Source organism: Octodon degus, unplaced genomic scaffold (assembly GCF_000260255.1).
Source record: "Octodon degus isolate 3935 unplaced genomic scaffold, OctDeg1.0 scaffold00004, whole genome shotgun sequence".
Classification (NCBI taxonomy): Eukaryota; Metazoa; Chordata; class Mammalia; order Rodentia; family Octodontidae; genus Octodon; species Octodon degus.
In genome coordinates this window covers 29,694,760-29,719,532 of record NW_004524580.1, presented here as the reverse complement: position 1 = coordinate 29,719,532, position 24,773 = coordinate 29,694,760, and the positions used below count along the sequence as shown (strand labels likewise).

Here is a 24,773-nt window from a genome sequence, read left to right as displayed (position 1 = left end):
AGCCCACCAGGGGGTGGGGCTGGCTGGCATGTGGTGCTGGGGGATTGAACCGCGGTCCCTGATGCTTTGCCAAGCTTGTTCTAAGTAGGTGCCCCAGACCACTGAGCCATCTCTCCAGCCCAAGGGCGGCTTTCAATACCTAGCTTATGTTCCATCTAATCCTAAAGATGATTCTTCCAAACACAGACATCTCAACACTATTCTAAAATCTCATTTTGCACTCAAAATCTAGATTATTTTTACTGATTTAATAGAAATGGGTTGACATACAATCCTAGCCAGTGCATTGTATATTCATTCATAAGACTTTCAGGAAATAGTTGATTTACAGGAACAAAGGGATTGTGTCCTTATCACAAAATTGGGACTTCTATGTGTCAAAATTTGAAATGCAAATGACCTAAAGAAACTATTTCTTAGAATTTGAGATATTACACCAAGAGGCCACTGTGACATTAAAATAAATGTGTTCATTAGAGATGAATTCTTCAAGCCCTCCCCTGCCTAACTCACTTTTCATAGAAACATAGAACGCACGTGGACACACTCCAGTTGGCTCTGTTGTCAGTGAGCGCAGCCAATAACACACAGGCTTATTTGTGTGTGTGTGTGTGTGTGTGTGTGTTGTGTGTGTGTGTGTTTGTATTTTAGGACAGGGTGTACAGGGTGTACCGGGTCTCACTGTGTAGCTTGGACTTGTAGTGATCCTCCTGTTTAAAGCCTCCCAAGTGCTGGGATTACAGGTGCACATCAACACGCCCAGTCTCAATTGCCCTCTCAGCACACCCCAGAGGCGGGTCCGGCATAGTGGGCCCAGGGATCGGGGATTGGACTCGTGGCCCCTGCCCCCCCTGCATCTGCCTAAGAAGGTGCTTCTGACATTGCCAGTTAAGTGGAAGACTCAATACTATTATGGACTACTGGACTATTTTGGAATATTTTGCTGAGTTCACATACCTATAATGTTTAAATGATTGAGCTAAATGAAAAAGGGAATATAGATGAATGACTATTTTGTATCTGTGTATTCAAAGTGGTTAGGATAGATATGTAGCTACATTCTCTTAATTCAAGGAATAGAGGATTTGTTGTAATAGTGTTTATAAATAGGATATCATGTCTGCATCTTGTACTACAAATGACCACTAGGAAGGCAGTATGCAATGTGTTAATTATTGGAACTGTCCTACCAATTTGATTTGAAACTGTCTCATTGATATTTATTTCTCAATAAAATTATGGAAAAAAACCCCATCATATTGTCTCACCAGTGGTAGAAGCTGAAAGAATAAATAAGATCAGAAATGTACAATAAATGTTGGGAAATGGGAACAAACTGTTAAAAAGAAAAGAGAGGGGCTAGGGAGATGGCTCAGTGGAGTAAGCGCTTCCCTGGCAAGTGCAAGGGCCTGAGTCCAAGCCAGAGAGAGAGAGAGAGAGAGAGGGAGAGGGAGAGGGAGAGGGAGAGGGAGAGGGAGAGAGAAACTGGAGGAAAGGAGTAAAGAAGAAAGAGAAATAATATATATTCAAGATACTAAAGATATCTGTACAACTAATTTCTGTTCATTGAAAAAGAAAAGTGTGTGCTTACATTGTCTGCTCAGTTTTTCATGCCTGTATCTTGTGATCTGAGCGCTGCTTTGAATATCACAATTATCATGGTACTAACCATTGTTACTCTTCTACCATCCAGTTTTTAAATTTTATATCATTGTTTTTATTGGGGTTTTCTCTTTAAAATAAAAAAATACCAAAATAAATCTAAGAAAAAAGAAGACGACGCTTCAACCCGCTGAGCCATGTGGCCGGCCCACACTCAGGCTCACTGCGTGGCTGGCCTGGCCTTCTAGCTGCGGGGACGCACTGATCAGGGCAGCAGAAGCTTGCCTCAACATTCTCCAGCCTTCCCTGGAAACAAAGGTGACACACAGCGAAAGACAGAAGACAGCTCCAGCCAGCGCCGCCCGTCGCTCCACCCAAGCCAGACGGGCAGGAGCCAGATGCCACAGAAGGGATGTGCTGTGTTTCTTCTTCCCATGGCCAGACTCAGGGCCTTCTGTGTGGCCCAGGAGCCTCGAGCCAATGGGATCCAGAGACCCGGTCTCTCCACATCACCAGGACATAGAGCAGTCCCTGGGAGGAGGACAACAGAGGTTGGCACTGTAGAGAAGATGACCAACCAAAGACTACTAGTGATGCCAACAGTCCCACCCACTTAGATGGGATTCCTGACATGCTACAATGATTTTACCTTCTGGCCCAGAGGGAAGAAAAGAAGCTACAGGGAAAAGGATTGGGAGCAACTGACATTGGCAGAAAGGAGAATCAGGATTCTGGAACGAAGAAATCCTGACTTTCCATTTATGATAGGTATGAAAATTCAGAGTCTTACTGAGGGTTACACAGCAGTCAGTACTGGAATCCAGCACTGTTTTAGCAAAACAGTTCATAATCACAACCTTCCAATAACCACTATAATTTTTGTCTTTCTTCCCAATGTTTATTTTCATACCTTTCCTACAACCATGGCCATTCAGCATACATGTTTCTGTTCTTCCAAAACATGTCTTCCTGTGCCAAGATCTGTTCTAAATAGCACAGTGTCACTACCCTAACAGGACTCATATTCTGGTGGCGTGGGAGAGGATAAACCAATAATGTATAATATATTCTTGTTAATGAAGGTAATCTACTTTTTTTTTTTTACGTTTAAAAGAAAATAAGAAGAATTAAAACCCATTAGAAAGGATACAGAATTTCACTAAACAAAACAATAAGGATTCAACAGTGATTGTTTTATTGCATAATGCTGTCAAAGCTCCGGCTGCCAGGGGTTCAGTGTGGCTTCTGTGGAGTGGTGGTGGCAGGGGAGGGGAGGCAGGTAGGAACTCTGCACAGTTCCTGAGAAGGTGAAGGGCAGGGTAGTTCTCACTGAGGCTCCCGCAACTTGTGTGTGGGGGCCACAGCTCAGCGAGGGTGCCACGACGGTGGGCTGGGGGGGAGGTGTTGGGGCAGGGCTCACTGAATCCCCGAAGCTGGCCAGGGCTCAGCCTGCCTTCTGTGATGGTAGTGGTGGTGGTGGTAGCGGCGGTAGGGCGCAGTTTCTATCTTCTCATTCTATATGTTGCTAGGGATTATCATACTGGGGTTAGGTTAACCTTGGAGAAAATTTAGCTCACAGTCTGCAGAGGTTTCAGTCCATAATTGGCTGCTTCCAAGGCAGGGTGGTTTCACAGAGGAATTCATAGCTGGCAGAAGACAGCAAAAGCAACAAGGACAAATAGAGTCTGCTTCTCAAGCAGGCCCTTTTAGGATGGATTATCATAGGCTGAAGTGTACTTTATATTCATTTCACCAGGAGAAACCTCTTTTCCTTTTATGACCCCAAATTAACACCCACTTGTGTTAAAAAAGCATCAATCATATCAAAACAGACACAATTATCCCCTGGGTGAGTAGCTATCCCTGTACTCATGGGTCTTCCATATGCTACTCAGCATATGTGCATAATTAAAGGCTTAATACAAAAACAAAAGACAGACAATGAAGACACTGATGAAAATGATGCATGTGATTATGTCCTGAGTACTTCAGAGGAGAAACTCAAGCCTGCCAAGATGATGCTTGTGAGCTTATGCTGAAGGCGTTCAATGGCTTCCTACAGGAGGCCAGGGAGATGGCTCAGTGGAATAAGCGCTTCCCTGGCAAGTGCAACGGCCTGAGTTCAATCCCTGGTTCCACCAAAAAAAAAAAGGACTCAATGGTTTCCCAGGCTCAGAAAATCCAAATCCACCCTCTTCAGAGAGAACCATACTTACTAGGCTAGAGCTGGAGTGTGGATGCGGCCTCCATATTCCTATCCAGAGCAGAACTGAACACTGCAGGGCAGGCTGTGGCCATGGAAGGAAAGATGACTGGACAAAGACCAGGGAGTGCTGGACGTGGGAGGAGGGGTAGGGTGAGAGGCAGCCGGTCCCGTGTGAGAGCCCTTTTATAATCTCTACAGCTCTGCTTATCTCGGCAGAGTTGACACACAGATGGCTCCTCGATGCACACAGCTTTCCCCCTTGTCTATGAGCATATTTTCTTCTCTTCTGAAGACGTTGCCGGTTTACTGTCCGCAGTGTTGTCCTCAGGGCTGAGGTTGCTTTGCTTGGTAACAGTGAGTCAGAATGTGACAGGGGATGTGACGGAAGACTAGAATCACCATCCTAAAACACTTTTTTTTTTCCCACCAAATATAAGCAATACCAGAGATTTAGAAAGAGTGGCCGTTAGGCTGAGCTTACCTAGGGTCCACTGTCAGACTTAATCCTTCCTTATTGTGTGGTCAGCACCCTCGTACCTTAGAACTTCGACAGTCAGTTACAAAGCTTACAAACATAAAACAACAAACATAGACCACGCCCCAAAGAGCAAAGCAAATACAATCGGTACAGTGGATGAACTATACTATTCTAAACCAGGACAGTCACATTTTCAAAGGGAAAATCACATAATAAATAGATTATGTAACTCATAAAACTTTATAATAGTTGTATATTTAAATGAACTTGCTGAGAGTTAATTGTCTTATACATTTAAACCTAACAAGGCCGTAGAGAACAGAAGAAATTATTGTGACAGACTCACAACCTTTTTTAAGGTTGGGTGTGGTGGTGCGTGCCTGTAATCCCAGCTCTCGGGAGGCTGAGGTGCAAGGAGCACAGTGAGCTCGAGGCCAGCCCACACTGCAGAGTGAAACCCTGCCTCAAAAGACAAGGAAAACATAAAGCCAAAACCTCCAGTCAAGCCTTTTTTAAAGTTTTGTTGTCAATTTCACTAAGAATAGATCAACATCTTAAGCATTATTGTTTTAAGGGAAGACTCCATCATTATCTCTGTGTACTACCTTTTAAATTCTTTATAAAATATTTTTCTTAGAACAACCATCACTAATTAAAAATGATTCACTCAAGTTATACTGTTAATATATATGATCAATTTACAATCAAAATGTCACCTTTGCATGATTAAAAATTGTCATCCCACATGTAGGTTATTAGTAGTCTTAAAACCCAAATTATTATTATTGTTATTGCTTTTCTGGCCAGCTCATCCCACCCTGAGGGTGGGACTGGTGCAGAAGGTGGTGCTGGGGATGGAACCGCGGTGCCCTGCGCCTGCCTAAGCTTGCCTAAGCAAGTGCGTTAGACTGCTGAGCTATCTCGCCGGCCCCGGAACTCAAATTATTGACTCAGATGAATATCCAAAACTGTATCATATATAAATGTAAGCACTGTACATCTAGAAGAAATATATAACACACTTGAGGTGAAAAAAACCCAACTGCTTTGTTTCTGAATTCTTGAAGGTTTTTCTGTAAAAATAATTTTTTTTTTCAATTTGGTAACTGGCTGAGTCATTTATTCAGGTACAGTGCAAATATTTGTGCACAGCAGCCTGAAGAGATTGGCATACATAATTCTCAGGGCTCAGTATCTCTTACTTGAGTTAATCCAGCAGCAATAAAAATCCAATGCAAATCTCACTGAGCATGATTCAAGGAATGACTCTGGGAAGCAAGGGCTGTCTGCGGGCGCCTGAGGAATCATCTCTTTACACGGAATAGACGGTGATGCGCCCCCGCTCCTCAGTCTTGTTGCTTTCGTCACTGGGAACAGGTGGGCTGCTTTGAAATTGTTTCAGAATCTGGAGCCAGACTTTGCATTTCTTCTGCAGGGGGCCTTCTTCACTGAGGAACATGGCGAAGGAAATAGGGACTGTCATTCTCGTGCCGATTCCCTTGTCGCTGGTGCCCCCCATGTGCTTCATGACCTTGGGCATTGCTTTCCGGAGAGCCTCATCCATGGGCTTATCTGTCACTTCACAGTGGCAAACTTGCCTCCTTTGCAGGCTGCTTCCCCGTAGGAGACGTCTTCCTTGGCCCCAGTGCTCAGGACCTGCCCCGGCCACGTGTCCACGCCCCCGAGCAGCGAGCTCCTGGTCATGCCCAACACGTCGCTGGGCAGTTGGAGCCCACAGCCGCGGACTCCGGGTGCAGGCAGCTCTATAAAAATAATTTGAAGAACACAATGCTAAGTTGAGAATTTACGCAAAGGCTAGATAGTAAAATAATAGTTTATCTATTACAGCAGAGGAAGCAAGCATTTTAGCATTCCTTAAAATTATTACTATTAGGCTGCATAAATAAGCCCAATCAACAAGCCAGCAGTTACTACAATATTAAATAAGTTGTGCTTCTACAAATTATTAGCTTTAGCACATCTTAAAATCATGAACAGATACAACCTTCAGTCACTTTGAGAATTATGATTTAAAGCTATTTTTAAACTTGATGTTTAATTTGATAAAAATCTTCATTTTCAGATATTCATTATCACTCTAGAATTGTTTCTCTGAAACTTACTAAAGGATCAGATATCTTTTGATCTTAGTCAGTGTTATTCACACATGACAATCTATTAAATACATTTAATAGAGCCATATACATCATTTATGCATTTTAAGAAGCAAAGAATACACTTAGCAAATGTCTTTAGCATTTTTACTTAATTACAAGTAGCTCAGGTGTTCATTGATGTATTTATCTAATTTTTAACAATTATCTTTACACTGTTCAGAAAATGTAAAATATCTGACAAGTTAATTCCCCAAAACAATTTTTATTTTTAGTTGAAGAAAAACTTTCAAAAGTTGTAGTCAATACTGGAAAATTGTATCTACAAGTACTACAACAGAATATTATTTAAAAACTCCTTCAGTGGGTTTCTGGGGTTATGGAACCTGAATACTTACATTGAACCCAGAAATTATTTTTTAACCAAAATCTCATGTCACCAAAGGCAAACTGTTCTGGATCATAAGGATGCCTGTAAGTGCCTCTACTTGCAGGACCAGTAAGAAATTTACTAGTCATAGGCATTGTCTTGGTCCCTTTTTTCATTGTTGAGACAAAATACCCAGCACCCAAAGTTAAAGGAAGACAGGTTTTATTACTGCCCATGGCTTGTAGAATTTTCAGTCTGTAGTCAGCAGGGTGGCCTGGAAGAACGGTATCCCAGGAAGGAAACAGCTCATGGCAGGGCAAGCAGGAAGCAGCAGTGAGCAGTGCAGCTCCAGCAGCAGCCTTCCTTTCCCTTTTATCCCGCCCAGGCTACAAACTTCTTGGATGGTGTCGCCCACAGAGTTGTAGAAGCAATTTCCCATGTATGTATAGACACAGGTCTTCCAGAAAATTAGGAAGAAGTACAGCACGACTAGACAAATGTTTACTTGCTACGAGTTAATGCACAAGACAACACTATCTACGCTTCTCAGACATAGCAGGAAAGCTGTCCGGTGGACTTACATTAGATGATGTCTCAGAAACTTTGAATTGCTCTACTTCTTTCCTCTAATAAGCCACACTGGATTACCTAGCTCAGCATCCGCTGAGTAGAATAACCGAGAAGAAGCAGCTGCCAGTCACTAGAAATGACTCTTGTTTGAGAAAGCAGTCCTGAGGACACTTGGGGCTGAACCAGTCCTGAAACTGATACAGTCGTGAGATGCCATAGGGCTGGGCAATAGGAAGACTGGGACCTTTTCCTGCTACTCAGTAAAACCAGGATTTGCATTTTCTTTTGACAGTCAGGAATTTAAAAGTCACTTTTGCTATGAACTGTAACTCTTTTAACCAATATCTAACAAAATGCTGCCTCTTAGGACAATTTTTACAAATATAAAAGCAGCCTTGATGCATAACATTCTGAGAAACTAAACAATTTAAGCTTTTAAATGAAAGAATGCCAGCCAGTGTTATATTAATAAGTGCCACATCATCTCAGTGTTCACCAACTCTGATTTCCAAGAGTTTTTATGGTTCTAACGAATTCTTGCTGGGCGTGGTGGTGCATGCATATAATCCCAGCACTCGGGAAGTTGAGGCAGGAGGATTGTTGTGAGTTTAAGGCAGTCTGAATTTTTTTTTTAACCTTGGTAAACTACTCTTCTAAAAGTCAAACATGCAAAATGTAGTTCTGATCAGCTAACACAGGCAAAATTCATGCTAACACTTTTGAGGACATGTTACAGCTTTCAAAATGTTTTCTTAAGTTATGTGAACAAAAAGTCATTTGAGTTTATGCTTTCTTAAGGTTTTTTCTTTTTCTTTTCTTCTTTCTTTCTTTCCTTCTTTCTTTCTTTCTTTCTTTCTTTCTTTCTTTCTTTCTTTCTTTCTTTCTTTCTTTCTTTTTTTGAGACAGAGCCTCATTGTGCAGTTTGCTCCTGGCCTTGAACTCACTATGTAGCCACAGCTGGCCTCCAACTTGAGGCGATCCTCTTGCCTCAGCCTCTGTGCTGGGATTTCAGGCATGCACTACCATGCCCAGTGATGTTTTCTTGATTACTGAGAGCCCTTGTTTTTAAGTTAATCTAGTACCATCTGAACAATATATAATGTATGTGTACAGGTAGACATATTTAATACACACATGTGCACCAACACAAAACAAAGACAAATTTATCACTCATGCACTTTTAAAAAGTTAATTGGGGTGGTTTTTCTTCTACCATCCTATGCAATACTTAATCTTAAATTAGCCCATGTGAAGGTAGGATTTCTAGTTGTAGTAAGATAAGAAATACATAATCTCAAAGGAAATTGCTTGCCCTGTTAATCTGTTTGAATTTCTTGAAGATTTGTTTCCTGCCTTCTTACAGGTCCTAGTCAATGTAAAAACCCTTGCCCCAGGTTTTTAAGACATTTTTCACGTGTTAAAATTTAGACATAGCTGGTCAGAAGTTTACATACCTTATCCTGGGGCTCTATGGCTCAAGGCCTCGAGTACGAAAAAAAGAAACCAGTTTAGGAACAGTACTCCCCCCAGAGGAAAATTCTCCACAGATTCAAATTTCTCCATTTTTCTAGTTGGAAGGAAATGGAAATAGGAGACAAAAATTAACTTCCAGTAAACAGAAGCTTTGAAAAATACTTGGAAACACAACTGGCTTAGAATGAACTGAGGACTGTTAAGCAAATGAGCAGAAATTAAGACCTCAGTGATCTCACCAGTACTAGCTAAGGAGCTGCATGGCCAGTGGTACAGAACATTCCCGCTTGCCCATGTCATGGTTCCAGAAAAAAGCAGGGAAAGCAGGGACAGATGTCATGCTGGCCTTGGCGACTCCAGAAAAATCTTCCCAAGGCTGGCTATGAAATCAAGGTGTGCTTTCAGTTCCGCAGGGGCCTGTCATCTCACAAGGAAATTACTCTTGTAAAAAGCTCAGACTGCCTTAAACTCACGGGTCACTAACACCTCACCAGGGACTTGCCAAGTAGCACAAGCGCTTTGGTTCCTGAGCAGTTTACACCAGAAGTCCTCAAACACCGGAGGTGTCTCTAGCCTTTTAAGCGCTCTTAATCTACGCTTTTTTTCCCCTGGGTCAACAAGTGGTTTGAGAACCTTGAACTCCATATTGGCCCACAAGGCAGCCTCGAGACAGCCAGAAGCCTCAAATGACTCTCATAATTCTACATGGTACAGGAAGCCTGTGGCTCATCCTAGGGTAGAGGACTGTTTTGTGAAGAGAAAAAAGAACAAAAGCACCCCAAAGCAGACCCAGACAAATGAGTGCTCCTAAGCAAAATGCTTTTGTTTTTCTAGCTCGAAATCTGTTTTGCACACTAGCGAATGCTCCCAATATGACCTGTAGCAGGTCCAAAATGTTCCCAACCAGTGATGGTCCTTCTTTCACCTGAATGACACTGGCGAGTAACCTAAGAGAAGCCCCAGGATCCCTGGAGTGCACGTTCTAGCAGGAAACCAGGACAAGCTGTCAGCTCCCCACAGCACCTTTTCCTTCTACTAACAAAAGTGTTCACAGAGGGCCAGTGATATAGCTCAGGGGAACAAATACCTGCCTTGCAAGCACAAGGTCCTGAGTTCAATTCCTGGTAACAGGAAAAAAAATTAAAAAGCGCTTATAGGCAGCAGGCAGCAGATGCCACTAGCAGGGTTGGAGGGTCATGCTCAGGTGCAAAAGTGTCCCTAGCAGCTGCTAGAGTGACCCTGGAGTCCTCACCATTGGTTCAGCTAACCACAAGCAGTCAATCCCTCTTCCCAAGTGACTGTCAGGATACAGGGCTCTTGGGAGCAGGGACTTCTGTCCCTCAGTGCTTGTCCAAACTGTCACCTGCCATTCAGGTTCACATTCTCAGGGTCGTCTTGTCACCACTGACCAAATCAAAGGAGGCCATACATTCTGATGAAAAGGAAAGAATGGATTTATTCAAAGCTCACTTTGAGGAGACGAGGGGTCTATTGGCCCGGAATCACTGGGCACAGGTGGGCAAGGGTCTTTCATAGTAAGGAAGGAGAGGGAACGCAGGGGGACGGCGGTCCTATCCAGGATCCTTCCACCACTTCCAGAACTGAATGTCCCCTTCCTTGCCCAGGAGATGAACATGGCCTTGATCTCCCAGGTCAGCATTGGTCTAGGCCTTTCTTCTGGCCCAGGAGAAGCAGGGGAGCCGATTATGCCCTGGGCCTGAAGACATTTGGAAGCCACTTGCCTCTAGAGGAAAAAACCAAACTTTTCAAGTTTATATTCTTCACTTGAAGAAGGGAGCTAATTCCTATCTCAAGGACGATGGTACCCACACCAGTTAAGGGGAAAGGCGCTGGCCCCAGACCCTTTGTGGCTGTTGTTATCAATACCGCAGCAACTACGTCTATTCCACGCCATCTGGGGCCACACAAGCTGCGGGTCATGGAAAAAGCCAGGCTCCTACCTATCCTGTAATCGCTTCCCTGTAAGGACTATGATCTCAGCTCACCCATTAACCTGTTGAATGAGACAACCCGAACGCTCCGGGCATATCTGCCAGTGAGGACCTGGACTGTTGAACTGAAGAGCTTCCCTCACAGGCGTGACAACTGCCCTTCGACCCACCCTGCTACTTTAAATGCTGCTCCCCCTGGGGGGGTGTCAGTGGATAAAATCCACCTGGCGCTCTCCAGGCTCCGCTGCCTGCGCTGGAGGCTCCTCCGGCCGCACCTGCCTAAGCGCTCCGGAGCGGGGCCACTCCAGTCCGGCACTTGGCGAGCGCCGGGGCGCGGGTCGGGATACTCCTCTATAAGTCCCAGGCTTTGAAGTCCCAGAGCGCCTGCAGGTGTTAGGGCTGCCACCTCGCGGGGATCCGCGGCTGCAGGCCGCGGGTGAGGGTGCGGGCGCCCCTGATCCGGACGCGTCGGGGCGCAGGGCCCGGCCAGCGCGCCATGGGAGCGCAGCGCGCGCTGGGCAGCTTCGCCGTCGGCGACTACCTGGTGTTCGCGGGCGTGCTGCTTGTCTCGGCGGCCATCGGCGTCTACTATGCCTTCGCCGGCGGAGGCCAGCAGACCTCCACGGACTTCCTGATGGGTGGCCGCAGGATGACCGCCGTGCCCGTGGCGCTGTCCCTCACCGCCAGCTTCATGTCGGCCGTCACCGTGCTGGGCACTCCCGCTGAGGTCTACCGCTTCGGGGCCATCTTCAGCATCTTCGGCATCACCTACTTCTTGATGGTGTTTCTCAGCGCCGAGGTCTTCCTTCCCGTGTTCTACAAACTGGGGATAACCAGCACCTACGAGGTGAGGGTGGGCAGGTTGTCACCCCCACATGGGACGCTCCTGGTGCCCTCCCCTGGGAGAGACAAAAACTTGCAAAGAGAGCTTTCCGAAGGAAACTGGGAGGATGGGACTCCTGCTCTCTGAGGTTCTTGCTGCAGTTGACATCTTCGTTAGTCAAGCGGAAAGGTTTTTAAACTTTCCGGAGAGCTGGGCCGGTGTGGGTGCACCACTGAAGCCTCAGATCTTCCGTTTTGGAAGGAGCGCCCTCCTCAGGGCCCTCAGCACCACGCGCTCTCCAGGGAGACTGTTGGAGAATCCGCGCCACTGGGTCCTCTGAGAGCCAGGTACACAAGAGGTTAAGGAGCAGGGCTCTTGTCCGGGGAGGCCAGGTTTTACTCTTACTACCTGAATGACTTGGCCACTTATTTAGTTAACCTTTTCTAGCTATTTCCTCCTCCCCGAAAGAAAAAATAATAGCGAGTTGGGGGAGACAGCTTGGCGGTCTAAGTGCCTGCCTGGCAAGTGCAAGGTCCTGAGTTTGATCCCCAGTACCACATGCCATGCTGGTCCCAGAACTGCGTGGGTCCCCAAACAGGCGGTGGTGGAGCATACCTGTAATCCCAGCACTGGGGAGACTCTGTATCAAAAAAAGAAAAGAAAAGAAAAGAAAAGAAAAGAAAAGAATACAGCCCGCTTCATTGGGTGGTTGGGGAGGATTATGGGTTGGCGCAAGGCACTGCACTTAGAGTGATGTTCAGTACAGACTTGCGTGCAGGATACATGGTGATGGGAGAGGTCACCTTGTGATCCTTAGAAAAACTCAGCAGTAGCGTCTTTAAACACCTCTGTCATTTCTCCATGGCAAGGTGGTGGAGGAAAACCATGTTTTTTCTCCCACACAGAACCCTGCATGTAGCTTCTCTGTAGCAGAGAGCTCTGTGTGGTTGGCGACTGGTTTCCTTAAGGAGCTGTCCTGTGGGAACGCAGGTCTTAGCTCAGGCTCCGGGGGAGGAGTGGGGCTGCTCAGTTCTCTCCCCACCCCTGCCCCCTGTCTTCCTTGTTCCAGGCTGCAGCTGTCACCTCTCCCTGGGCTGGGGTGTGGAGTCCCCGGAGTCTCAGCTCAGTGGCTCTCTCTGGCCTCAAGTTTATCTAATGCCTGCTCCATGCTCGAAGCTGGTTTCCCAGAGAAGCTGGTTCAGCTGGTGCTGGGGACAATGGCACAATGAACCTTGGTGACAAATTTGGCTCAGGAACTTGTGATGGCGTGCAGGACAAGGCATCCCTGGGGGCAGCACTGCTTCCTCTCCTTCTGGCTGTCAGTGCCTGGGAAGAGTTCAGCCATCACCCAGAAGTGAGCAACAGGGAATTTGGGCTGTGTTTCCAGATGATGAATTGTTGGCCCGAAGCTGAAATCATTACTCACCTCTTTCTAAACATGATAGTGTTGAAGAAAATAATTAATTTATCATTTAACAATGAGAAGACAGCAAGGCTGGGCATGGTGGCATGCACTTGTAATCCCAGCACTTGGCAGGCTGAGGCAGGAGGATTGTTATGTAGCTGAGCCAGCCTGGGCTACAAAGTGAGTTTAAAGCCAGGCTGAACTGCATGGTGAAACCCTGTCTCAAAAAGACAATAAATAAATAAATGAATAAATAAATAAATAAAATGAATAAAAGAAAGCAAATAAAATTCCAGATCCTAACTTCTTTTGAAAACTCAGAAAATAGGTGACATTAGACCCACGTTCTCATGGCCACGGGAATACCACTGTACAGTGATGGCTCCCACGCTGTTATTTTCTTTTCTGAGATTCTCATGGTGTTCGCAGTTGTTTTCTTATAGTGGAGAAATCCTTTTCTGCACTTATGTCTTTATCAGAAATGCAAAAAGGAAAATACATCACTGTGAAGGGATCGCTTGTTTCAAAGGAGAAGCAAGAACACCTGTTTTCCAGAGGGCACATGGGCCCACGCACGTGCCTCATTGTGCCACTCTCACGTGCCCCCTGCTGGCCCTGTAGGAAGTTGAGCCTGTGAGGTTTTTCTTTTTTTTTTCTTTTTTTTGGCGGAACTGTGGATTGAACTCAAGCCCCTGTGCGCCAGGAAAGCAAGCCTGTGAGTTCTGATCTGTACTTAACCAACCCCAAGACTTAGAAAGTGTTTGAATAACCCAACAAGAGACTCCCAGTCCCTAGAGAGGAATGCTGCTCCCTAGCCACTGCACTACCTTGGGCGCCAACGTGACCCAGATGCCACCAGCTTTCTCACTCATTTTTAGAGAGGGCAGCTAGGTTGGCAGGGATTCTAGCTGACGGTGGCAGGAAGCTAACTTTTATGGAAAGCTGGGAACCCTGAACAATGCTGTATATGCATTAGCTGCCTCAGGGCTCAAGTACTCCTTACAAGGGAGCATCCCTCAGAACCAGCTGTGCAGACAAAGAGGCTCAGAGCATGTTAAGCTAGCAAGAGAGCTGGTGGCAAGGTGGACACCTGTGTGGCAGCACCCTGGCCACCCTAGAAGCTGTGCCATAGTATAATCCTGAGCGGGGCTTAATGCCCACGCAGTGAGAAGCAAGGAGGCAATGCATGGTGCGCAGGCCTGTGAGCCATGCCCAGACCTGGGTCATCAGGCAGTCGGGGACAGGCAAGGTGGGCCACACCCTGAGCCCCTTGCAGCCCTTCATGGCAAAGGCTTTCTTGTAGAATATCCTGCCAGTGTGCCGAGAGGTAGAGCCGCCTCCGTGGAGCGTGAGGTCTACCATTGTTGCTCAAGTGTAGCTCTCTTCCTATTGACGTTTTGCACAGCTTGAGTCCCTCCATGAGCATCGTAAGCATCTGCTTCTCCCTGCCCCAAGACGTGGGCGTGACAGGTGTCCAGCAGCTTCCAGAACGCGTTCAATTCCTTGCGTCTTCAGAATGTACTTGGATCCAGCTGAATCTGTATGTTTGAGCTGAGTTTCTCAGGGTCTTTTTACTTTTTAATTCTTTTATTTGTTTTCTCAACGGAAGCTGAAGTGTCCCTCAGTTATTCAAAGTTTCGAGGACTATGAATGGTCTTGAATGACTGTAGGTGCTTATAGTTGCTGTGTGATTTTGTCCGGACATCCTAAAACTACTTTTTGAAGTTTACTACAGTGACGTGGGCCTCTAATTTAGCCTCTAGGTTATTTCCTCTGCAGCTTACGGGACCATGGATAGCTGAAAGAGCAATAGATTTCTTGGTTGTATGTTGAGTTGGTCTCGTGTGTGCCTTAACACACTGCTTTTCCAGATCAGTGGGTCTTGGAAAACAACGTATGGCATGTCAATACGCCTTCCAAGCTGTTAGGTTCAAGTTTCTCCGTTCTCACCTGTGCCACATCCTGCTCTTGTTTTCTTTACTCTCCAGCAGTTGCCTGGAGAAAGCACAGAGCCTCCTTGTCTGTTCACGACCACTCGTGTGCAATAGAGCCTCACTGAAAAGAATTCTGCAGAAATAACTTTACCTGTGTCCAAGCTTCAGAAACTTTTCCAGGCTTCTAGAACGCCTTCCAAAATGGCCTTCAGTGATTTTGATATAAGGAATTCATGAGGTTCTCAGAGTTACATCCTACCAGCTTTTTGGTGGTGTATTTTACTTTTTAAAAGTATTATATATTTATTTATTTGGTACAGGGTCTTGCTACACAGCTTGGATTCATAGTGAGCCTCCATTCTCTGCCTCCCCAGTGCTGGGATTACAGGTATGCTCCACCACGCCTGGTTTCAGTGGCTGGCATGGTGTGGGGTTGGAATGTCCTGCAGTACCGGGGTTTGAACCTTGGTCCTTGAGCTTGCCAAGCAGGTGCTTAGACCACTAAGCTATTTCCCTGGCCTCAGTATTTTACTTTTGAATGTACAATTGCAACATTTCCCCCATCAACCTGTATCATTGGAGGATCTATAAAACCCTGCAAAAGAAGAGGCACAAGAACTTTGGCTGGGATCCTCATTTTCAAGAGAGAGAATGAACGTAAGATGTGGAGAGCAGTTGGTTCAGGCCCTGAGTCAGGAGGGGTGTGTGTGCTGTGTATTTGCCACCCTGAGTTATTTTTGGAGGCCCTACTATGTGTCAGTGTCATCTACTCATAATAGGGTCTTACATACATGGTTGAATTGTTTGCTTATTAATCTGGGTATGCGCATGGACTGGGGCACTGAAGATTCTAAATGTGTGTCATAGCCCCAACCCTTGTGAGGTCTCTAGCTGGGTGTCTTTTCGGAGCTCTAGGGTCCTTGTCACTAGCCCAGGCTTCTACATAGCCCCTGCCTTCTGGAGGTATTGGGAGGACCCCGTACCCAGCAGGGACTCTGAATGTGTTCTCCAGCACTCTGGAGAAAGCTATTAAGTGTCTTTTCCTCTAATTATTACCTAATGCCAGCTTTTCATTCCTCTGTTTCCTGCAATATAATAAGACTGTTGTCAGCCTGAAGCTTCTCTCTACGTGCAGACCGTGTGTGCAAGCTGGACTTGCACATGGCTGCAACTCTGTACCACGTACACTGGATCTACACTGTAGAAAATGAGCAGGCCATGCTAAAAGACACCACAGGTCTTAAGGAAATGTGGTAGGATGGTTGATTGGCTCCAACAGAAACTGACTTGGGAGATTTATGTTTTAAAAAGTTGTATATATACATATGAAAGCCAGGAGTGTAGTTCGGAGAATGGATCTGAGAAGTGGAGGCAGCAGATTTTGGAGGAGACAGAGCCAGGCCGGCTTCTTCAGGCTCTGAGGTCATGGTCACTCTGCATACTCTGCAGTCACTTTCTGTTCCTGACCTTTCCCCCAACCCCCAACCCCGGCAGAGGTGCTGATTGGCTGCACTGGGTCATGTGACTTCTTGCTCCAAAGCTGCAAGGCACTTGAAGACAATTGCCTCCCAGTTGCTGGATTTGGAAAGCGTTGGTTGTCCACCTGAGTCAAGGGAACTGCTCAGAGTGGATGCTAAGCAGAAGGGAAGAACACAGAACACTTGCTCTGCAGCACATGAGCATTCCACTGATGTGACAGTTTTCCAATCTTTCCAGGTCAAACTGGGGATAAAGAACAGATTGGGTTCTAGACCAGCCTGGGCTACAAAGTGAGCTCAAGGACAGCCTGATCCGCATAGCGGGAACTTCCTGTCTCAAACAACAAAACAGAACAGCAGATTGGCTACGGGAGGGCTTAGGGTGAGAGCAGGCACAGCACTGGAGAGCACTGGGGGCAGCAGAGCTACTATGCCACACATGTTGTGCGGGTTGAAAACCACTGAATTGTGCTCTCCACTGAGTCAACTTTGCCATCTATAAATAGAATAATAGTAAACAAAGAGTGCCAATGGGTTATGAACTTGCCTTTAGTTTCTAGTCCTTTATTTCTAAAGCTACTGATAAAAACAACATGCAGAGGATTCACATAATCATTTTTTTCCCCCTTTCTATTGGCCACAGTACTTAGAACTTCGGTTTAACAGATACATCCGTCTCTGTGGAACAGTCCTCTTCATTGTGCAGACAGTAAGTAGCTCTGCATTTGTTTATCTTCTCTCTTGTCACCAAAATATTTTAATCCATGGCATCTGAATGAACATCACTTGGGAAACACATGGAGGATAGAAAAGGTGCTGAAAATATGAGGAAATGAAACAGAAAACATCGGTTGCTACCCACTAGGGTATTAAGCCTTGAGATCATTAAACAGTGTTTCGGCAAAAGCTTTACTTCCTGGAAAAATAGAATGATTCAAGTGAGTTTAAATACTGTATTGATCAAGCAAGAGGTATGTTGCTTTAGGGAAATATGCTTTCTCCAGCCCCACCTCGACCAAGGTGACAATGAAGGCATTACTAGGTGACAAATAGATTCGAGGGAGCTACACTACCTGGAAGTAAGAATTCTAAGAAAGGGAAGACAAGCTGGATATTTTTCACTTCCTTTCTTGGGACCAGGTTGAGTAATAAATATGAAAAATCTGACAGGACATCAGGGGGCAGTTCAATTTGCCAGAAAGCATACTTACAAAATGAATTTGTGCTCTTAAAAAATTGGACTATAAGAACCAATTGAAGCAGTCCCTTAGAGTGTAAAATGAAAGATGGATAAGCTCTGGAGGAGTTTTTAAAGACAAACACACAAGTCAGTAATTTCAGAAGAATACGCGAGTAGCAAGTGCCAGGGACCTGTGATCCCAGCAGTCCGGGAGGTCTAGGCAGGAGGATGATAAATTCCAACCTGGGGAACTGAGCAACGTTGTGAGACCCTATTTCAAAATAAAAGATAAAATAAACAGAAGGGGTGGAGATGTAACTTACAGGCTCTGGGTTCAAGAGTACTTGAACTACCAAGATAAGAAAGAATGAGAGAGGGAGAGAGAGAGAGTGAGAGAGAGAGTGAGAGAGAGAGAGAGAGAGAGAGAGAGAGAGAGAGAGAGAGGAAGAGAGAGAGAGATAGAGATAGGAATATGCAGGTGTAGATGGAGAGATTGTCACAAATGTAAAGCATGTGACAAGTGACTGAAAATGTTTCTGTGGTTGTCTGGGCCACTGGGGGTTTTCTATGACAGTTGTCACTACATTGTAGCCTGCTTCCTTCTGGCATTAAGCGTGTAAAACTGGGGATGACAGTCTTTTTCTCTCCAAAGCTGCTTGAGCACAGACTCCAGTGAGACAGAGTGCCTTTGGAAAACTTTGAACTCAAGTCCATTTTTTACTCTTTGCAAAACACATCAAAGGAAGGTGGCTTCTGAGGTCTGCTAAAGACTTTGACATAAAGCTGAGGTAGATTGTGTTGTTTAAACCTTCCTTGGTGGGTTTATGCTAGAGACGGCCCCAGAGAAGAAAAGTGGGGACAATTGTTAGGAAGACAGCCTGTTGCATTCTCAAATTCTCAACCTGGGCGGAATAATGATGGTGAAAGGCTAGCTCTTTTGTTTTTTTTCCCCCAAAGAAAGGAGTTTTAGCATTTCCCTCCTTGCAGTATAACCAGGTATTCAAATAGTACACAATATGTTTGTAATCGTAACTTGTTTTTTATGGAATAACTTTAGAATTAGCTTCTGTGTGGCGTCTTTGAAGGTAATGCAGTGAAAATGGTATTTTGAAATACATTCTAAAAGAGAAAATTATATATATATATATGTATATATATATATATATTTTTTTCTTTTCATTTATGTATTTGGTACAGGGTCTCACTATGCAGCTCAGACTCATAGTGATCCTCCTGTTTTCAGCCTCCCCAGTGCTGGGATTACAGGCGTGCGCCACCTTGTCCTGACTTGGTGGCCAGCTTAATGTGCCTGGGGGTGGGGCTGGCGCGGCATGCGAGAAAGTGATATTTTGAGAAACAGACTATAGCTTACTAGGAAACTGAGGATCAGTAAATATTTATTGATCCTATGAGTGAAAAATTAAATAAATGATATAAAAGAGATGGATTATAGTTTTTGTTGACTTTCAGGATTTTAAGTGGATGGTCACATTTTTGTCTAATAGACACACAAACATTTAAAAACATGTTTTTAAAAATTTTGCATTAGCAATTATTGATGATCAGCAGTAGTTTGAAGTCAGGAATAAGGTCCCAGCCCTTTCCAAATTTGTATTTCTTATCGTTATATGTTTCAAACCCAGGAAAATTAATTTCAGGCTCGAGCGGGCGAATCATTGGCCATTTGCACTAATCAGCACAGAGAAAAGTATCCAGAGTTTTACAAAAAGTTGGTCATAAAAGATTTTTGTAACCTGTGACCACACTAATAAATATGAATTAATTTTACTTAACATTTTTCAAGATTTTTCTTAAGTGTACTAAAACTGCTGTCTTAATTTCTTGCTGGTTTATATTTGATAATTTAGACCTCACATTCATGAATTTTATAACTCATAGAGTCCATTTGGCTTTCCCTCCTTAGATTCTGTACACTGGAATTGTCATCTATGCCCCTGCGCTGGCTCTGAATCAAGGTACATTTTCTTGTTCTCTCTTTTTTTTTTATTACTGCATGTCTGTGACCCATAACAAACACATTCCTTTGGGGGAATCGGTACCTAGACGCGTTCCCTCTCTGTCCTTTCTATTGCCCCTTTCCCTTCTCTCCCTCCCCTCCCTTCTCCCCCATGCCCCGTTTTGATTCCATTCTCCACATAGTCTATTTAATTTCCTATCGTCTATCTTTTACTTTGCTCTTTATTTATACTCTGGATTTCTCATATAAAAGGTAGACCATGCGACGTGTAAGTCTGTGCATCTGACTGATTTCACCTAACCTTACAGTCTAAAGGTGCATTCCGGGCTGGTGAGATGGCTCAGTGGCCTAGAGCACCTACTTGGAACAAGCCTAAGCAAAGCACAGGGACCACGGTTCAATCCCCCAGCACCACATGCCAGCCAGCCCCGCCCCCTGGTGGGCTGAGCTGGCCACACACACAAAAAAATAAATAAATAAAATAAATTAATTAAAAAAATTTATAGGCTTTAAAAAAATAAATAAAGGTGCATCCCCTTTTCCTACAAATGGCTCAAGTTTATCCTTTATGGCATAGTCATATGCTATGGTGTGTAGTTTTCCACATTTTCTTTATCCATTCATCTGGTGATAGACATATAAGCCTCTTGCATGATCTAGCTGTGAAGGTATATTTTTGAAGTGGCAAATCATGTAATTCAGTTTGGGGTTCAGTTTCAGTGAGCCTGATTCTCTTCATGGGGCGACAGAGATAGATGCATGTGCCTGTCACCCACATCAGGGTTATGCAGGGTGGGTGGCTTCCAGGTCTGCACTGGCATCTTCGGGTTTCTGGATTGACAGCCAGGGGGCTGCAGGTCCTGGCAGGGCAGACCCTGATGGTCTGCTTCTGCAGGCTGTGTCTGCCAGCCATCCTCCAGTCCTGAGCAAACACCCCCATCACCGCAATCATGAATAACTGTACCCTGTCTTTTGTGACTGTTCCCTGGAATCCAACCCCAAGGACTCAGGTACATTGAGGAGGCTGCCCTCAGTGAGAGCAGCCCCTCTTCCCTCTACCTCTGATAGTTCCAAGAGGAAGAGAAGAGTCGTGCAAGTTATCTGAAATGCCAGCTTACTTTTGTGCTGGCAAGGCAGTGGCAGTAGGGTCCGTGCTCCTTGGTGACCTCAGGAGGATTGTGCAGACCCCTAAAGTACCTCGAGTTGGCAGATGACGGCAGTGAGGCTGGGCTCATTCATCCAGCAAATGTTCATGCTGGGCCTGCCTTCCAAAGGCTTCAGGGAAAGTGCCCTCTCATTGAATTCTTATCAGTCGGAAGTGAGTTTATCTCTAAAGCTTCCTGGTAAAATGGACAAGTGGAGTCTGATGGGAAGGAGTGTGGTGCACTTCCTGGAGTCAACATGCCATGGGGAATACCTGCTCACCTGCACCTTACTTTCTTGATTTTATAAATGGTAATGTAGTCATTCTCACTGTCTGCAAAGCATGACAGGATCTTTACAAAGATCTCCTCGGCATGATGCACCCTAAGCCCTGAGTGCCAGCTGTGCAGCACACTCCTGTACGCTCCCAACATCAGGAGCGGCTCATTGCATATGTGAAGAACTGGCTAGCAATGAACTTCCTAAGGTACCTATTTGTCTTAAGCATAACTGAAGAGGACAGAGTTTTAAAGTGTGCTGGCCTTAACCTGAGTCTAAGAAGAACAGAAATCAGATTCTGTTCTTCTTAGACTCAAGGTACTGTGCAGGAGTAGTTAGGGCCTCAGGGACTGCACCGTGACTACTGGATTGTCACTTGTGTACTCACTGTGCCTGCGACAGTGGGTACGGGAATAGTCGCAGTGTTTGGTGTGCAGCTGATGCTAAATAAGCACTTATTTAACTCACTGTGAATTTGACATTCTCTAGGTTCAATATCTTTTTAAATTTTCCTTCTTTTGTCATAGAAAACTTCAGACGTACTCTAAAGTGGAGAACAGTGTACTGACTCCTGAGGTAGCATCATTCTGCATCATAATGATCAATTTATGGTCAATTTCAAGTCACGCCTGACTTCTCCCAGTAGATTGTTTTGTTGTAAATTTGAAATATGGGGGGTCAGGGAGATAGCTCAGCGGCATAAGTGCCTGCCTGGCAAGCAAGCACAAGGTCCCACGTTCGATCCCTGGTACCGCAAAGAAATAGAAATAAAAATGGAGCTTCACAATTGAAATGTGTTATGTCATCTGCCTTTCAGTATGTTCTTAGATTTTATGTAATTGGGAGCATGGAGTGCCTTTGTGTATCTGGTTTCTTTGGTTAACAAAACATTTTTGACTTGTATTCATTTCGCAATACGTGTCAGTAATTCTTTCCTCTTGGGAGCTGGAAGAATTTCATGTACACATTGTTCAGAATCTCTTTAGCTCCTCTTGTCCACGAACGTTGGATTCTTTCCAGTTTTAGGTTCTCCTGAAATAAGGCCGCTAAGAGCATCCTGCTGCAGTCTTTTTGTTTTGTTTTTCTTTGTGACACTTGTTTGTTTTTCTACTTGAAATGAAATACACGAACATAGCATAAAATTAAATATTGGTGTATTGTGATGGAGATCCGGATAGTCGTATGCATAAAATTTAATAGAAATTGCCAAATACTTTGATTGTTTGGGCCATTTACACACCCATTTCACAATGTAAGAATTCTATTGTAAACGCATCTTTGCTAAAACATTTGACGTTAGGGTGTGTTTTGTCATTCTAGTGGGTATTATAGATTTTTGTATTATGGCTTCAATCTGCATTTCCTGTTGACTTTTTTTTTTTTTTTTTTTTTTTCGGTACGGGGATCCAAATCAGGACCTTGCGCTCGCAAGGCAGGCACTTGCTCTGCTGAGCTATGTCCCTGCTCCTTGCTGTTCACTATTGGCTTGTAAAATCATGAAGGTGAATTTATTTTGTTTATTTTTTCCAGTACCAGGGACCGAACTCAGGGTCTTGTGCTCACCAGGCAGGCACTTACGCCGCTGAGCTATCTCCCCAGCATGAAGGTGGATTGAAAAATACAAGTAATTTAGTACAAAGTGGGCAAACGGCTTGGAGATGCTGTTTACAAAAGCAGCACTCTTGCAGCGCACGCAGCACGGGGGTACCAGTGCGTTTCCTCACGTCTTCAGCGTTTCTCTCAGTAATGTTTTGCAGCTTTTGATGCTCAAGCCTTGCGTATGTGTCTTAGACTTATTTCTATATAGCTGATCTTCTCTCTTGTTCCAAATGCTAGCCCTTTATAACATTTTCCAGTTATTCACTGCACTTACATACAAATATAATTGAGTTTTGTAAGTTGGTCTTCTGTCCTGAGTGCTTGCTAAATTTGTTTTTAATTCAATTTGGTTTCAGGGAGCTACGCAAGATGTCGTGTTGCTTGTGAATAAGCCACTTTTGCCTTTCTTTTGCCCTTTGTGTCTCTCGTTCTCTCTCTTGCCAGGCTGCATGCTGATGTGGGAACATGCATTGGTTGGGTTTGCAATGCTAGCTACATGTTGCAGTCTTGGGATGAAGCTCTCTTGATGAGAGTAGGTTCACCCTCTTGCACAGCAGTACATCTGGGTTGGGAATCTCTTGTTAAGGAATTTTATAGATCATGAGGAATATTGCTCTGAAGTCTCCTTTTCATGAATTGTCTCTGTCAGATTTTTTTTTTTAATCAGCTACACTGGCTTCACAAAGTAGGAAAGTGTTTTCTCTTCTGTTTTTTTGAAAGAATTTGTATTAAATTATGTATTTCTTTTTTAAATGCTTGCTAGAATTAAAACTAAAGGCACCTGGGTCTGATAGTTTTTGTTTTTGTGGAAAGATTTTGGTTTATCAATTCAATTTTTAAAATAAATTTAGTTACTAATATCTTTAACTTTTTGGTGTCAATTTTGATAATTATGTTTTCTCAGGGAATTTATCTATTTTCCTAACTTACAAACTTCCTTGCCACGAAGTTGTTTATAATGTGCTCTTTATACTTACGTCTTTAGTCATGTCCCTTCCACTTCTTCCTAATACTGATAAGGTGTCTTTTTTCCCCTGTTCTTGCTACACCTTCTAGTTTATTTATTTACTTATTTAGTGTTTTTGAGACAGGATCTTGCTGTGTAGCTCAGGCTGGCCTTGAACTAGTGGTGATTCTCTTGCCTCAGCCTTCTGAGTGCTGGGATTACAGGTGTGAACCACCATGTCCAGTTTATTGATTTTTCAATTGTTTGTAAGAGCCATTTAAAAAAAAATTAAACCGCTGCTTTTATTGAAAAGAATAAAATACTTGACCAACTTCAAATCACAAAATTTGAACCAATCAGTCCTGCTCACCAACTCCATGAGGTAGGTATCCGCGAGCCACAGGGGGGTCATCACCGTGAGTCCTGCCCCTGCTCCTCTCAAACATGGACAAATGCAGGCATAAATCAAAACAACTATTTCAACTTAAAAAAATGTTAACTTTCAAAGACATAGAGTCCAACCCCAGGAGCAGCTCAGGTAAGAACCAATTTTGAGTCTTGTTAATTTTCCTTTTCTACTTCATTAATTTGTACTGTTTCACTAATTTCTTCTACTTATTCTGTGTTCAAATTTTCTAGCTTAAAGGTAGAAGTTTAGATCAGTAATTTTAAATACTTCTTATTTTAGAACACACATTCTTGAAGTTGTATGTTTTTCTTTAAGTAGTGCATTGTCTTTACTACATTTTGCAAGCTTACATTTTTATTGTGCTTCAGTTCAAAATATTTTCCAGTTTCTTTTGTGATTTGCTTTGTCTGTGGGTTATTTAGAAGGGTGTTGCCTAATTTTCAAATATTTGGAGATTTTCTAGCATATAATTTTAGTACTGATTTCTAAATGAATGCTGTTTTGGCAGACAACTGCCACCACTATGACTTTAATCCTTAACATTCATTAGCAGAGGCCCAGGGTATGATTTGCCTCTCTGAACACCTCATGTGCTGCTAAAAGGAACATGGATTATGTGGTTGTTGAGTGTAATGTTTTGTATAAATGTCAAACATTAGTTTGGTGAATGGGGTTGTTCAAATGTCCTATCTTTCTCTTTTTCTGGCGGTGGGGCTGGGGATTGCACTCAGGGCCGATGCTTGCTAGGCAAGCCCTCAACCACTGAGCTACATCACCAGCCCCCAGATGGTCAATCCCTCTGCTGAGTTTTAAACTTGTTCTATCAATCACCAA

General features: G+C 44.2%; 1 protein-coding gene and 1 pseudogene across 1 annotated transcript in view; one reads left to right on the top strand and one right to left on the bottom strand.

Annotated features, from left to right (window-relative positions):
• Nucleotides 1-5,598: 5,598 nt before the first annotated feature.
• LOC101588788 lies at nt 5,599-11,263 on the bottom strand (annotated as a pseudogene).
• Slc5a8 (solute carrier family 5 member 8) overlaps nt 10,865-24,773 on the top strand; it is a 50,380-nt gene continuing 36,471 nt past the window's right edge. Inside the window, exons 1-3 of the mRNA XM_004623840.3 lie at nt 10,865-11,612; nt 17,049-17,114; nt 19,510-19,561. Coding sequence (XP_004623897.1) covers nt 11,262-11,612; nt 17,049-17,114; nt 19,510-19,561 — 469 coding nt within the window. The 5' untranslated portion in view covers nt 10,865-11,261. The remainder of the gene's footprint in view (nt 11,613-17,048; nt 17,115-19,509; nt 19,562-24,773) is intronic.